The 17,611-nt window shown below is 38.5% G+C and overlaps 1 protein-coding gene across 2 annotated transcripts in view; it reads right to left on the bottom strand.

The window, feature by feature from the left end:
• Positions 1-556: 556 nt before the first annotated feature.
• The window catches only part of usp49 (ubiquitin specific peptidase 49), an 86,202-nt gene continuing 69,147 nt past the window's right edge, over positions 557-17,611 (bottom strand). For both annotated transcript variants that reach the window (XM_028796635.2, XM_028796636.2), the window contains exons 6-7: positions 11,370-11,575; positions 557-9,815 (exon numbers count right to left, since the gene is read on the bottom strand). In XM_028796635.2, coding sequence (XP_028652468.1) covers positions 9,697-9,815; positions 11,370-11,575 — 325 coding nt within the window. In that variant the 3' untranslated portion in view covers positions 557-9,696. The remainder of the gene's footprint in view (positions 9,816-11,369; positions 11,576-17,611) is intronic.

The following is a 17,611-nucleotide window of genomic DNA, read 5'->3' as shown; positions in this document are numbered from 1 at the left end:
CATTTTCACTTTATCATTGCATGGGCAAAGTAATAGCCCTGAGTACTTTTTGAGAAATTATTCAAATGTTTAATAAAATAAAAAAAAAAAAAAACATTTGCTCAGCATTGCTAAAGTGGTTTGGTTCAAAATTAATATAAAAATGCTGAGAACTGGTTTGTCAAAAGACCATCCCAATCATACTAAACAAGGAACCCACACAGCAGGAGATTGATTTACAGGTCCAGGCTATTGCTTGATTAGCATTGTGGCTGTCAAAGCTGCGATCTTCCACGGCCAAGCTTATTTATCCTTGTTTAATTATGCGGTGTACCATGTGCTTCTTAGAGTCTCAGAAATGTGTGGACTGGTACAGGTGCTCTAGATGAAATGTTCAGACTCTCCAAAAAAAGAAAAGACGATTTGGTTTTTCCTTTTACTGCGCCAGTCATCTCAGAGGAGTGTTGTGTTTCTCATGATTTAAAATTCCACGATGACAAAAGAGTTGGGGGGGAAAATACTGATCTGAAGATGGAAAGCTTGAGAAAACCTAGTTTAAAAACAAACAGCAAAATTTAAGAAACACATCTTTATGTAAAACAAATGTGTTCAGTATATTACAAAACTTCCAGAGTAGATTTTTAACTTGCTGGTAAAAGACATTCTGTATTCATGTACAGATATTTTTTGGGGGAAAAAAAAGAAAATTACAACATTAACACACCTGTCAAAAGACTCAAAAAAACAGGATGTATTGATAATGGATTGGTCCATTTGTAACTTCACGCTTCCTCTAGTGAAATATAGTTAACAAGGCACCAAATGGAAGCCGTCAGCCAGCCGGCCGGCCACCCACCCAGCTGTGACACAGATAGACAAGGCAAACCCATCCAGATACAGTGCTTTGGTCCATACCACAGATACAGTTTAAAAATGTCTTAGACCAGGAGCCATCTCTGCAGTCTCCCCCGCTCATTTATAAGTCGGCATGAGACTTGTTCTACCAACAATACCAAGTATGTTTAGCAGTTTCTGTGACTTTAGGTTTGCTGTCTTAGGAAGATTGTAGAAAGCAGTTTAGAAAGATCTTCCTGTGTTTGTTGAACATTTTGATAAAGTCCAGACATGGCCACTTTAAGCAGCTAAATGGCAACACTGGACAGTAGAGTGAGGGCAACACTGCAACAGTACATGAGTAAGAAAGAAAAGTAAATGCCCAGTGACCCAGCATTCAAGTATTTTAAGAGTCTTGAAATAAATATAAACGAACAATGAGAAAAAAAGGCTGTGTTCCAAGCACCCACTTCAGCCATTCATACATTATACATTGTTTCTGCCTTGGCCTGAATCTTCTTGTGCAATGTGAAGAATTGAGCTAGATCAGACTTGTGTCCTCTTGTCATAACTTGCACACACAGTTTAGGATGTCAAATGAATTGTGCTTTGTTTTGTGCTATTGTTGAAGTACACATTTCAACATCCTTGTCTACACCCACCTATTTATATATATATATATATATATATATATATATATATATATATAAAATTTTACACACATACAGTGTATATATATACTTTCTGCAAGACAAAGCAGAATGATAAAATGCAGTGTAGTTGGAAAAATCGAACACCAAGACAGATGACAAACCCGTAATCCCCATTTGTTATTCTAGTCCTATGCTTTACCTTCTTTGTGTAGGAAAGACGGGAATTATAGCCTTATGAATAATGGCAGTTCTGCAGTGGTTTACCATGTTCCAAATACTAAGAAATGAAATATTTTTTGTAGAGAATATTTACAATCACATTTTAGTTCTATCACTTGCTGGTTTCTTCTGACTATTGAAGGCCTAAACTAAAATGTATTGAGTATATATGCGAGGCAGTGCAAGTAGGCCAGTTGTCTAGAGGAACTTCACAAGACGGTTATTAACTGGTGACAGTATCTGCATTTGTGTAACAGCCTGGATATGTAGGGCTGGTGCAGGTTTTTGCTTTAACCAGTCTCCACTTTATAAACCAGTTCATAATGTTAAAGAAACCAACTATTTGCTTCTGTGCTATGTCAGCTCTTGCTCATCTTACATTGTCGGGTATTTCTGATATTGCAGATTTTCTTTTTCTGAGGTGGCCATTAAGGTAGGGATACTCAGTCTTGATCCTGAAAGCTCACATTGTTTGACAATTTTTATTCCAGTCAAGATTCTCTCCCATGAGAAGCCAATTAGTACTGCTAATGCAAAAATAGTTTTGGCTTAATTTTAGTTCAAATAAGATCCACAATCCTTTATTGCTTCTTCAATTCTTAAAACTGATGCTTTCATATTTTGAATTGCTTTTTGTTTGCTTAACCTGTTACCAAACATCTTAAGGCCATGGTAAATAACACAACTTTTCAGACAGAGACTTCATTTGCATATAGTTAGCAAATTGGAGTCAGTTGGCGGTGCCCTCCCCTGAAGCCAGTCATGTACTGTAACATGCCCAGCAACTTAAAATTAAACAGGTGGGATTGTGTCTTTAGTCACAGAGGTGGCCTCTGAGAGCTTGGGAGCTGAAAAAACAATGAAATAAAAAGCACAGAATGCAGAAACGAGGAATGTATTTTAAAACTCACAAACAGGAGAGAAGTTTGTCTGTCTGAGGTGTCGTTTTACATACTACGACACAATGGAAAAGGAATAAGGGGCAGACAGTGTGGCTAAACTCAGATGTTCCTGTTAACACTTTGGACAGCACCGGCTCCACCACGCAACATGTTGTTGACTGTTCCCAAAAAAAAAAAAAGGTGAGCATGACTGGGCTGGAAGGTCCGCACTCAGTCAGTGAAGTAGACATGCCCAGCAATTTTATGTCATTTAAGCCAACATGTTCTGGTGATGACATACGCCACAACTAGAAGTCACATTTTGTGACACTGGCTTTACTAGATAAGTAGGTCCCTTTTGTACCTTTGTATTCATTTTGAAATTTTCATTAAAACACTTGCAAAAAAAAGTGAAGGAGCAGGAAAGAGGTACTGATCTGCTTTGGTCCATGATACATCTTAATGATATCCCTTAGAAAAGCAAAATCAACATCATCAGAGAGAATAGTGCAGAAATGAGGCACAGAATTAAACAACTTGTTTACAAAAGTCTTAATTTCCCCTTTGGAACAAATAAATTACAGTACAGTATATCTAACCAACAATAGGAACGGTCTTCTAAAGTGCAGATTCCATGTAGCAAAGACCTAAAAGCACTGTGGTCATCCAGGACTGAAAATGGTATAGGTCAATGAGCTGCCAGTTTTTGTTTTTTTTAATGGAATATGTACAATTTATGTGGCGTAAAAAAAGAAGACGTTAAAATTATCACAAATATTGCCCCAGTATGGGCTTTAGAGGCCTTTTCAATAGGATGTATTGTGAGATCAAACAAAGCTTGTATTAACTGGCTTTGCTATAACATTTTGTGAATATATACAGTATATATCTGTATGTATGCAACAGTTTTATTTATCTACTTTGTTTTCGCCATACAAAATTAGCTGCCATGATTATTTAAAGTGTAATATCATGTACTTGCCTTTCATATTTAAAAAATATTGCTGCAGCACTGCATGGTTTAAGACTTTCCCTTCTTTTTCACGTTTTTGGAAGAACGTTCTCTTATGCCTGAATGTTTAGTTGGCTTAAAATTAAACTTTTATGGTAAAAGGAATGAGTTACTGTAAACCTGGTTAAGAGTTAACTACGTCACCGAATCCAGGGGATTGCTTAAGCAATCAAAAGATTGGGAAGGAGCAAATACAGTGCATATAAGAAGAAGTAGTATTCACCTCTTTGGAAGTTTTCACATTGTATTGTGACACAACACTGCAGTCACAGTGGATTTAATTTGACATTTTTACACCGATCAACAGAAAAAGACTACTTAATGTCAAAGTGAAAACAAATCTCTGAAAAGCAGCCAATTATTTAGAAATATTAAACACAAATAATTGATTGTATAAGTGTTAATAGGACACACCTAAATAATCACTGGTGCAACCAGCTAGTTTTAGAAGTCATAGAAATAGTTCAATAAGAGGCCACCTGTCTGGGATTTCAATTGATTTTAGTCTATGTGCCCCTAGAAGACAAAAACGAGACTCCAAACAACATCATGAAAAAGTGATTTAAAGTGCAGGGGAGGGGACAGAGACAAAATGTCCATGTCACTGAATGTCTAGTTAAATTGGTCCTTAGGAAATGGAAAGAGTATTGCACAGCTGTAAATCTGCCTTGAGCAGACCATTCACAAAAACTTCAGTGATCATACAAGAAGATGAAGATTAGTAAGGAGGCCACCAAGAGACCTATGAGAACTCTGAAGGAGTTACAAGATACAGTGGCTAAGATTGGAGCATGGCAAAGAGAAAGCTACGGTGAAGGAGGAAAAAAAAAACATGCACAACATCTCAGCAAGAGTTTGTGAGAAGGCACACAAAAAACTCTGAAGTCAGCTCACTACGGTCTGATAGAGCAGACTCTGATGGCCAAAAAGCTCAGAGTCTGGCTAGCCCTGCAAGGCTCGTGAAAGAAAAATAAATGCAGCAAAACACTGGGAAATCCTGAAGGAAAACATGACACAGTCTGCAAGAAACCTGCTTATTGGACGGTCCATTTTCCATCAAGACAAGAACCCCAAACAAAGCCAAAACTACACAGGAATGTCTTAAAAACAACAACGACAATATAATGGAATGGCCAATTCAAAGTCCAGATCCAACAATAACAACAGATCTAAGAGGATGAGAACAGATAAATGGCCTCTGTCTGCATTTACCCGCAAGTCATTTACTACTTTAACGAGTGCAGTTTCTGTGCTGTGATTTGTTCTAAAACCTGACTGAAATTTATCAAGAATAGCATGTTTATTGAGGTGCTCATTTAACTGCATAATGACTGCCTTCTCTAGAATTTTACTTAAGAAAGGCAGGTTAGAGATGGGTCTATAATTTTCAAGAGCAGAGGGGTCGAGATTATTTTTCTTAAGTAGGGGTTTAACTACCGCAGTCTTAAGACAGTCTGGGAAGACCCCCGTATCTAATGACGAATTTACTATGTCAAGAACATTATCACTAAGCACACCCGATACTTCTTTGAAAAAATTTGTTGGTATTGGGTCAAGGGCACAGGTGAATGGTTTCATTTGAGAAATTATTTTATGTAAATCAGGTAAATCTATCCTAGTGAAAGACTCTAATTTATTTATTATGGAGTACTGGGGTTTCGGAGGATCCTTAGTGTTGGGGAGATATACTATGTTATTTCTAATATCATTAATTTTTTGATTGAAAAATACAGCGATAGCCTCACAGGTTTTACTGGAAGTACTTAGGAGGCATTCCTTTGAGTTACCTGGGTTTAACAGATGATCAATTGTCGAAAATAAGACTCTGGGATTACTAGCATTGTTATTTATAATCTTAGAGAAATAGCAGCGCCTCTCAAGACGGACTGTGTTATTGTATTCTGTTATTTTAACTTTTAATATCTCATAGTCAATAGTTAGTTTAGTCTTCCTCCATTTACGCTCAGCTCTATGGCATGTTCTCTTTAAATCAGACACTCTTTGGGTCTTCCATGGTATAACAATGCTAGAAGATTTTTTAACTGTCTTTTCAGGTGCAACTAAGTCAACAGCAGCCCTCACTTTAGTATTAAATCTTTCCACCTTACTATTTACATTCTCCTCGCTATTATAGTTGGCACTATAAACGGACTGATTGGTTAGAATGTAAGTTTTAAAGTTGCTGATGAGTCAAAGAAGCGTTTTTTAACAATATGCTTCTCATGAGTGTTTTCTATCATTATTTCTATATTAAAAAGTAGAAGAAAATGGTCTGAAAGACCCGTATCAATGACCTGCTTTATATCAACTTTTAGTCCTTTAGTAATTACTAAGTCTAACGTATGACCTGCTTTATGTGTAGGCTGATTAACGATCCACATCCAGCTGAGGTTTTGTCTCTGGACTTGACAGACTGTTCACTCACAATCCTCATGCCACCTGACAAAGCTTGAGCAATTTTGCAAAGACAAATAGGGAAAAACAGCAGTGTCCAGATATGCAAATCTGGTAGAGACCAGAGGTCACAAACTCAGGACTGTCATGACTGCCAATGGTGCATCTACTAAATACTGACTACTACTACTGAATGCAGTCAATTATTTTGCTTTTTACATTTGCAATTCATTTAAATCACTTTGTAAAGATCAATTTTCACTTTGACATTAAAGATTCCTTTTTTGTTGCTCAGCATCAAAAAAGCCAAATTAAATACACTGAGATTCAGTGTCGTCTACCTTGATAAAAGGATAAATGTCTGTATCTGTGTATTCATCTGGTTGCTATGTCTTTGTCATTCCAACAGATGGAGCATCACAAACATTTGTAGTAATGCATTTTATTACTAAAAATGTTTGTGATGTGCCACCTGTTGGCAGGACAAAAGCAATGCTTTATATTGCTACATGCATTACTAAATGTTTTCTAATAGATGGTGCAATGCCAACGTGAATGCTGAATACCCTGGTTTGTATATCAATTACTTAGATCTCAATCTATTTTAAACTGGTAGCGCACATAGTGTAACAATAAAATGTGAAAACGTTCATGGGGTTGTATACTTTATAGACACTGTTTGAGCCCCCAAATCTGTATCTATGCAAGAAAAAACAAATCTTGCATTCTGTGTGTTTTTGACGATTGCTAGACATTTAATAACAGATACAAGTATCGGGTCAACATTAACAGGCCAAAATGTAAAAGCCGTGTCATACTTGGGTGACGGACACATGTCCCAAATGTGTCAAGAGAGAATTCTGTGATTTTTAATTTACCAAATAAACTTCTATAGATGTTGACATATTCCCTCTATTAAATTTGGTTACTCCTGGGTAATATTTTTATACACCGCATCACTTATTTGGTCTCAATATTTAATTTGCTTGTACTCTTTGCCTACAATTCGAGCACAGAGCAACGGACTTCACTCTACAAACAGTTTAGTTTTGGGGCGACTGGGTGTCGCTTGTGGCTTTAATATATTTCAATTGTCTTGGAAATTACAGTATCTGGATTTTATTCTACTTAAGCACTGGGCAGCAACAACATGCTTCACTGAATGAATCCCCCTTCTAGTAACTTAAATGCCTTAATGCTGCAAGGGCAACATTCCATCCAAGTTAAGGCCATGTCAGTGCCTTTTCCACTGTGTTTCCGTCGCAGACATCATTTACATAATCATAAGGAGTTGGAGCTAGTTGTGGAGTCTGACTTACCCAGTGACTCAGTCAAACTAGTCTGCAACTTGCCCCATCAAAATTAAATAAGTCATAGGAGCAAACTCTGTGTGCAGGACAACTAACAAACAGCCAATGAGTGCTCACCTGGTAGTAAAATGCATATAATGCAGCAATAAATAAGAAGGAATGTGGGTGATTGGGAGCTGACAAACAGGAGACTAAACTGTTTTAGGTACCACAACAGAACCGAAGTGGGGTGGTGGTGTTGGGATCCCGGATTGCAGATTCTCTCGCCATACCTGTAAACCCTTTGACTCTGTCAGAGAGCATATTATTGCCCCAGTGGGCTGGGCAAGCATGCAATTCTTTGGAAGTGTAAAACTGCTGGAAAATTCTCATGCACTCATGTAATTTGACATCCCTCACAACATACTCCGGTGACGAGATCAGCAACTCTGGCATACCCTCCAACTAGAAGTCATGTAATGCAACATTAGCTTTAGTTTAACTTGCTGGGTTAAGGGCACTAACTTAAATGCATGTGCCATTACAATCTCAGTAAGCCAACAATTCCCTAATCAGAGATCCCTTCCCTGCAGTAGTAGTGAGAAAGACACTTCAGTGCAGCCTCACTCATGTCTGAAGCACTGCTGAGACAGCAGAAATGCTGATTATAGCGAAGTTTGTTTTTAATGTTCAAGTTTTAAAACCAGTTATTTCTCTTCAAGTACATGAGTTATTAAGAGTTCACCTAATGCAGTCATGTTAGATGTAGGCCACTCACGACCTTGAATAGGAGTTATCAGGTTTGATAATGTCCACTTTAAAAGTTCAGCCACTCATATGTTATTCATGCCAAAGGTAATGCTCGTATTTTATTTGGGAAAACAAAGGTTTATGGCAGACTTGCGTTATTAATCTTGTGCCTTCATCGAGAGGACATAAAGTGCAATACGAGCACTCTGTTCTTAGATAGACAGGAATGTTGCTAACGGTCTACTAATAACAGCAAGGTGGTGGGGAGAAATATCTTTTGGTAATCTTTATTGGCAGATAATCCATTTAGCAACAGAATTACTATCTGCCTGCACCCATAACTCTCCTGTCATGCTCCAGATACTTGGGTGTGCAGCCTGGATTGGGAATATGTGGGTTTGGGAAATGGATGGATGGATGGAGTATATATCTTAAGATGCATCATTCTGTCTTGTAATTTTGAACCTCTTTATCCTTTGGGTGAAAGATTATTTTCTCAGTCTACATTCATATGCTATTTGTTCAGTGTTTCCATGTGTACTGATTAGAAAACACTCGGGTTCTAAACTATTTTGAGGACTTCACAAGGCATACATTCAGCCAATAAAACAAGTAAATTCCACTGACTGAGCGCATGTCAGTTCAGATTGAAACAGGCCAGCAGAGCTCTTGCCCTGAGCGGTCTTGTGCAGCAGTATTTCACAATATGCCAATGCATTTCCTATTCGCAACACAGTTATTCCCAGAGACATATTTAAAATAAAAATATAGAGAGTGAAAAAACACTGGCAAAGCCCCCAAATCGCATCAGTCCTACAAATACAATCTACATAAAAATGGCTCAAAAGTCTTTAGCAATGGCACCATTAAGAAGGTATTACTGACCTTTATTTCCTACTCTTAACATAATTCTTTATTATAGGCCACAAACACATTCTGTGGGAGTTCCTAAACCAAAACTGCATACTTTAAAGCAGGGATGGTCCCACCCCTACCCCTGTATGTTGGCTCTCTGCAAACGAGGTTAAGCGAGGAAGCACCTAAGTAAATGCACGGCTCAATCAATACTCATCAGATTTTTGTAAGGGTTCATCCAATAGGATTAAATACATTTGCTATTCTTTGAGAACAAAAGCCATCCCATAAACGAGGCCTCCCCTCCCCTCAGTAGTGAGTAAGGAGGATTTAAAAGTTTTAACACAATACGGTGAATTCGGTTCTGCCAGTAGGCAGCCAGCCAATTCAATACTGATTTTCGATTAGGGGAGTGGGAGAAGACTGACCAGCAAAGCCAGCCATATTTCAAGTGTTATCTTGGTCTGGGTTCACCTCTCAAGATGAAGAATAATGAAAAATCCAAATCTGTTGCTAAGCTTCCTCCACTCTCTCAAGCAGCTTCGTATGTCTGCTACACAAGTCTCTTCTCAATCTAGTGCACCATATCAGGCTCCCACCTCCTTCCTTAGCGTCACTCCGCCTTCAGTGTAGTTCTTCTTCTCCAGGCCACCTGTGCCTGTGTTTCCATTCCTTTTTGTCCACTTCCCTCATTTTCCCCCCTCCCATGAAAACCTGTTGCATGACATGTCCAATTCACATACTGTGGTTAGCCATTTTGAGGTGCATGGTAAGAGGAGTTCCTGTTGCAGTGCTGTCACAGCCCTGAGTTTTATGAGTTGGTTCTCAGCTCAAGCTACGCTGGTTTGTGTGCATCGCTGAGTGTAGAAGAGAATGTAAGCCTGAGTGTTGCACACTTCTTCCACGCTGCACACGCTCATCTTGGAGTCATTACAATGGACCCAGAAACCTGATTAAAAGACAAAAACAAACAAAAAAAAAACAAATCAAAAACAGAGAGATTAATACTCTAAAGACAATTTCATATCTGGTGTTTCATTGGATAAACACACAAAAGGGGTATATGAATTTTGCTATGTTGTGAAATAATTTCCAGTTCTCTACATTAGTTTCTTTTTAAAACTTAACAAACCTTTATTTATTGCATTTCTGAAATACACCTGCATAATGCCTCAGTGTAACTGTCAAGTCATAGGTTTTTTTCATCCATACATCCATTATCCAACCCGCTATATCCTAACTATAGGGTCACGGGGGTCTGCTGGAGCCAATCCCAGCCAACATGGGGTGCAAGGCAGGAAACAAACCCCAGGCAGGGCGCCATCCCACCGCAGGGCACACACACCCACACACTAGGGACGATTTAGGATCTGCAATGCACCTAACCTGCATGTCTTTGGACTGTGGGAACAAACCAGAGCACCCGGAGAAAACCCACGCAGACACAGGGAGAACATGCAAACTCCACGCAGGGAGGACTCGGGAAGCGAAATAGGTTTTCTTTCTTTTAAAAGTTTTATTCATTTTTAGTCATACTGGTATGTGTTCAGACCGCAGTGTGTGGTATATATATATATATATATATGTATATATATATATATATATATATATGTGTTTATCAATTTATGTATGTATTTATGTCTTTTTTATTTCAAGAGCTTCTGTAAAAATCCAAATTTGCCCTTGGGGACAAATAATAATTCTTTCTTTAATTCTTTACATTTATATAGTGCTTTTCTTACTACTCAAAGCGCTCTCCACACAGGGAGGACCCGGGAAGCAAACCCACAATCTCCTTACTGCAAAGCCCTGTGCCACCTGTGAGGATATGCTAACTATACTAACTTACTAACCACACAACAATGGTGATTACAATGCTGGCACTCACTCAGCAGCCAAAAACACTGGAGCTGGGGTTACCAAATACAATGATCTGATGGCTACCATGAAGCCCATGATGCTGGTCAACAAGGCTAGAAACAGCGACCCATTGTTCAGCACTGTATATGTAGTGCCTATAAAAACTATTCATCCCACTGGAAGTTTCACATTTTTTTTTGTTATACAATGAAATAGAGAGGATTAAAATTAAGCTTTTTGACATTGTTTATTAGAAAAATTAATCCTCCTTAATCTGTGCAAGGTGATCTAAATTAATTACAAATCTAAAACACAAAAGAATTGATCACTCTTCAGGTTAGGTTTACTTCTTAAACACAAAATGTGTCTTGCAGCTAAGACACTAGGCTGTAAATCACACTTCAATCCTTACCTCAAACTGCATAGCTTTAAACAAGTTTAACCTGACATTGCCTCGATTCAATTAATAAAAGAGTTGATTTTTTTTTTTTTTTTTTTTTTTTACAAAGCCCACTTTATTTTAATCTGACTAAATCCAGACAACTACATTAACCTACCATTTCTTTCAAAATATTTGAACTTATAGCAAAACTTGAACAATGCACTTCTTTGCACAAACCACTTGACCCACTGCTTTACTTACCCCCCTCAGTGTTGTAGCAGTACGCAGTGTAGTGTCCTGAGCCAAAACCCTTGCCGTGATGCATGACAACAGCAGATAGGTCGTAGGTAAAACTCTCCTTGTGGATTGAGGAGAGCGAGTCCCTGCAGCAGTAAGGCTCCATGTTCAAAACCTGGTCAAAATTCACATGTACACCAATTTTCTCTCTGTGATTACGACCAGACCACCTAAGAGCAAAACCACAATAAATCAGGTAAAAATTATAAAAAGATGTTAAAGTAAGAAAAAAGACCTGTTGCAGAATGCCATATTTCATTCTTATTCTGCTAAGGTTAATCTCTGAAAATTTTAAGCCAATCTAGCTCTCACAAAGCACACGCACATAGAACCAATACAAACACATCATTTACACTAGTGCTGGGCGGTATGACCAAAATTCTATATCACAGTATTTTTGTAAATTATCCCGGTTTCACAATATTCAACGGTATTTTTTTCCCCATGCATGAGTGGATGTTAACCACATTTTCCACTGCAATTACTGCAGTAGACAGCGGAATAGGTTATTCTTAGCCAGTCATGAGAATTGTACATTGTACAGAAAAACATTTTAATGTGCGCACAAGTATTAATACAGGTTTTCATGGCCCCATAATGTGATAGTTTTCAAGGGGGTGGCACTAATGAAGAGAAGGAATCACATTGCATGACAGTTGCAGTCAAAATATAGAACCTTTTTATTGAACAAATTTTGCAAACAACTTAAAGTATAATTTGGACAACATACAGTGCATCTGGAAAGTATTCACAGCGCATCACTTTTTCCACATTTTCTTATGTTACAGCCTTATTCCAAAATGGATTAAATTAATTTTTTTCCTCAGAATTCTACACACAACACCCCATAATGACAACGTGAAAAAAGTTTACTGGAGATTTTTGCAAATTTATTAAAAATAAAAAAATTGAGAAAGCACATGTACATAAGTATTCACAGCCTTTGCCATGAAGCTCAAAATTGAGCTCAGGTGCATCCTGTTTCCCCTGATCATCCTTGAGATGTTTCTGCAGCTTCATTGGAGTCCACCTGTGGTAAATTCAGTTGAATGGACAGGATTTGGAAAGGCACACACCTGTCTATATAAGGTCCCACAGTTGACAGTTCATTTCAGAGCACAAACCAAGCATGAAGTCAAAGGAATTGTCTGTAGACCTCCAAGACAGGATTGTCTCGAGGCACAAATCTGGGGAAGGTTACAGAAAAATTTCTGCTGCTTTGAAGGTCCCAATGAGCACAGTGGCCTCCATCATCCGTAAGTGGAAGAAGTTCGAAACCACCAGGATTCTTCCTAGAGCTGGCCGGCCATCTAAACTGAGTGATCGGGGAGAAGGGCCTTAGTCAGGGAGGTGACCAAGAACCCGATGGTCACTCTCTCAGAGCTCCAGAGCTCCTCTGTGGAGAGAGGAGAACCTTCCAGAAGGACAACCATCTCTGCAGCAATCCACCAATCAGGCCTGTATGGTAGAATGGCCAGACGGAAGCCACTCCTTAGTAAAAGGCACATGGCAGCCCGCCTGGAGTTTGCCAAAAGGCACCTGAAGGACTCCCAGACCATGAGAAAGAAAATTCTCTGGTCTGATGAGACAAAGATTGAACTCTTTGGTGTGAATGCCAGGCGTCACGTTTGGAGGAAACCAGGCACCGCTCATCACCAGGCCAATGCCATCCCTACAGTGAAGCATGGTGGTGGCAGCATCAGGCTGTGGGGATGTTTTTCAGCAGCAGGAACTGGGAGACTAGTCAGGATAAAGGGAAAGATGATTGCAGCAATGTACAGAGACATCCTGGATAAAAACCTGCTCCAGAGCGCTCTTGACCTCAGACTGGGGCGACGGTTCATCTTTCAGCAGGACAACGACCCTAAGCACACAGCCAAGATATCAAAGGAGTGGCTTCAGGACAACTCTGTGAATGTCCTTTAGTGGCCCAGCCAGAGCCTGATTGAACATCTCTGGAGAGATCTTAAAATGGCTGTGCACCGACACATCCCATCCAACCTGATGGAGCTTGAGAGGTGCTGCAAAGAGGAATGGGCAAAACTGGCCAAGCTTGTGGCGTCATTTTCAAAAAGACTTGAGGCTGTAATTGCTGCCAAAGGTGCATCGACAAAGTATTGAGCAAAGGCTGTGAATACTTATGTACATGTGATTTCTCAGTTTATTTTTAATAAATTTGCAAAAACCTCAAGTAAACTTTTTTCACATTGTCATTATGGGGTGTTGTGTGTAGAATTCTGAGGAAAAAAATAAATTTAATACATTTTGGAATTAGGCTGTAACATAACAAAATGTGGAAAAAGTGATGCGCTGTGAATACTTTCCAGATGCACTGTATTTTCAACCATCCAAAGAGGCATTTAGACTTAGTAAAATATCCAGTGGTGCTTGTCAAAAGTTGTATTGCATTGAACATGTCTTAGAAAAGGAATAAATAGTGAATATTTTTTGTAAGCCAACTACACTTTCTGTTAATGTCGATCCTCTGCTTGCTTTTTTTGTCGTAGACAGTACCTCTAGCAAACGCGTCTACAAGTGACGTCTGACTCAAGTGTCCTCTAGCTTTTTCAGTTTTACCTGAGGACATGGAGGGTGCCAATCTTAGTTCCATACATTCATGGTACTCCAAAGCATGTTTGTGGCTAAGGTGGTGCAGCAAATTGCTTGTGTTGCTGCCTTCGGCGACAACTTTAGCTCAACAGCATTTGCAGTAAATAGTTGTTTGGTCCACATCTGACCTTTTAAAACCAAAGTATCTCCAGACAACAGACACGGATCCTTTTTTCGGCAAAAGTTCTTCTGTGTCATCGTGTTCAACTTTATCGTCTGCTACAGCTTCAGTTTCAGAATGTTCTCTGTCCATTTTCACCGCTCAATACCACCACTAACATATGTACTCCGTTGCATGCATGTTTAGTGGTGTGGCAGTGAAAAAGGTCCCCTTAAACAGTTTCCCGCTGTGCCACGTTTCAAACATTGTTTAGGCTATTTAAACCGATGTTGCGGTATAAGATAAATCCATATCATAACAAAAACAAAATACGGTTTTCAGTATGAACTGGTATACCTCCCAGCACTAATTTACACCCAGAGTAACACTGTATTTCTGGTAAACTATAGTGTACACTTTTTTACTCAAACCAAGTTTCTAATCAATAATACCATTTATGCACTGATTGGGACTTAAACGATCGGGTTAAAATCTGAAACGACGACTTAAAAAGAAACATAGAGTAGTTTTTCACGATCATATTATGCATTAATTTGTTCCAGGAAATTGTATTCTTTAAATAAATTTAAAAAAATAAATACTGCGCCTGTTCTTGTACATTAAAATAGGGTCAATGGGGAACTGGTTCAAACATATAAAAGTCAAGACTCAGTGATAAATGTTAAAGCCAGGATTTATAAGGCATGCTTCTATAATTTTAGCTTACTTCTATAATTATACATATAAAGAGTAACTACTTCCCCACTTAAGTTATTAATATAGAAACACAAATGGATTAGTGATAAAAATAAAATAGACAGTCAACTCTGACACCCAAACCAAAGCAACAGTGCAAATAAAATACTGTATATGTAAATACTCCAAGTTCACATTCATAATCTGTGCAGCAAACCACAATAAATATGATACAATGCCCGAGATAGTATAAGTATAATGTCAGTTGCAATTTAGCAGATAATTTCTACTACAAGTAGGGAAGAGCAATATATTGAATTCTCAATTTGATATTTATAAAAAAATTCAATATGCAAAAGCCCATTTCAAATTGTCCAATTTGTATTTATGATTTTTTGACAACTTCTGCAGTTTCTAAATATAGCTGTGACGATTCCACCCATGTTACCTGATGGTGCTGATAAGCATGAGGAAAACAAATGGAGAAAAAAGATCAGAAGAGGAAGAGTTTAGAACAAGTAGTGTTAACTCTGCGGTTTGGAAATGGTTTGGTTTTACCTGGGATGAGAGTGCAAGAAGTACAACGAATAAATATAAAATAATTTATTACATATGGTAAGGCCCTCTATGGATGTGCGGTGCCTATAACATACCCTCTCACAAAGCAGGTCTCTGTCAAGCAAAGTTGAATAAAATGTTTTCTGTTTCATTGCTTATGTACTGTATGAGCAGATAAGCTGAAAAAATGAGATAATGGCTACAGTGACTTACCGCACTGCGAAACATACTTTCACTTGCTTTGGTTCTGGTAAGATCTCTTAATGTTATTGTAAGTTGGAGGAAGTCGAATAAACAACCATACTAGTTTGTTAGAATTTAGTAATAGGACAATGAATGAAGTAAAATGTGTTCTTTTATAATGGCAGGTTGTAATAGCAAGATGTTAGTTCAGTGTTTATTGGGCATAAAAGCAAAATTAATGTTGTCCTGGGTAGTTGCTTCATTCAAGAAAGAAAAAAAAAAATTTTCTAATTTCTCTAATTTTCCATATTATTGTGAGAAAATGTATCATGTCTTGGTCTGTGTGTGGAAAACAAACATATATGCATTTGTCTTACTAAATACTAAAAATGGCATCAGTTTACTTGTAAGTCCATATCGCTCAGATACAACAATAAATCACCATCACCATCTGTGAAACATCATACCACCGGATGTTTATGAAGTGACCTGTACAGTTATAAAGCCTAATATAATTATAACCAATAATTATTTTATCTATTCATCCATTCTCAAAGGGCAGAGTTGCATGTTTAATTACTTATATGGCTGACGCATTTATACAAGGTAACATACAACATTTCAGATACAATCAGTTACATTTCATTTGTTTTTCAAACTGGAGCATAAGCAGATGAAGAGGTTTGCTCCAGAGGTAAGTCCAAAGCCTTAACCACTATGCTACACTGTGGAAGAAACACTTCTGCATTCCCTAGGTTATTTCCACAACTATGTAACCCAGGTACTCTGCAGCACACCAGCAAACTCAATTATATTGTACAGATCCTATTCATATCAATATGGAAGAGCACAGTGCATATTAAAAAAGTGACAAGCTGCATATTTTTTTGCACACAGACACGGTACAATGCACCATTGTGCTTATTACATTTAAGACTAAAGCCAGAGGAAGCACTGCTTTACACAAAGAGCTGTGGGAGAAACAAACTGCTGAGACAGAGATTTGAAGCAGAAACCTTGACAACATTTAAAAAGTATCTGGACAACATATTGGGACAACTTACCTATTCGCTAGCCAAAGAAGGTTGATAGACTGAATGGTCTCCTCTTGCTTGTGACATTTATGTTCTTATATTTCAACAAGAAAATTTACAGCACAGGCAGCCTGCCCCTTGGTATTCCCTAGCAACTGCTTTTTATCATATCCTGCAGATTTTGACATAGCAAACGCATGCTCTAAGCAATATGGTGGAATGTATCCAATATAATTTCTGTCTTCAACACATCTTTAATATTTCAAATGCCATCACAGATGGTAAAGTGGGCATCACAACATACATCACACAGCCCAACAAACTGTTTGCATGTAACAGGAAATTATTCCAGTCCTCCCTACCCATTTGGTGACCAATGTTTAAACAAAGTGATAACCCAGCCACCGGGGATGCACAAACCAGCGTGTTTCCTCATGCCGGTCCCAAGCCCAGATAAATGGGGATGGTTACGTAATGAAGGGCATCCGGTGTAAAATATGCAGACAACAATACAAATTTCCATACCGGATCGGTCGAGCCCCGGGTTAACAACGACCGCCGAAATTGGGCTACTGTTGGCCGAAGAAGAAGGAGAAGAAGAGGGGGGGATGGTGTGTCTGGAGGCAGGAGGAGAGGAGGAAGGTAAAGAGAGTGGAACTGAGGGTAGGAACTTTGGCACTATGACTGGTAAGGGGAGAGAGTTAGCAGATATGATGGAGAGTACGAAGGTTGATATATTGTGCATGCAAGAGACTAAATGGAAGGGGAGTAAGGCCAGGGGGATCGGAGGTGGATTCAAATTGTTCTATCATAGTGTGGATAGGAGGAGAAATGGGGTAGGGGTTATTCTGAAGGAACAGTATGTCAAGAGTGTTTTGGAGGTGAAAAGAGTGTCAGGCAGAGTAATGATTATGAAGCTGGAAATTGGAGGTGTGATGATGAATGTTGTTAGTGCATATGCACAAGTTGGGTGTGCAATGGGTGAGAAAGAAGATTTTTGGAGTGAGTTGGATGAAGTGATGAAC

The sequence above is a fragment of the Erpetoichthys calabaricus genome, chromosome 3 (genome assembly GCF_900747795.2).
Source record: "Erpetoichthys calabaricus chromosome 3, fErpCal1.3, whole genome shotgun sequence".
NCBI lineage: Eukaryota > Metazoa > Chordata > Cladistia > Polypteriformes > Polypteridae > Erpetoichthys > Erpetoichthys calabaricus.
This window is presented reverse-complemented; position numbering and strand designations above follow the sequence as displayed.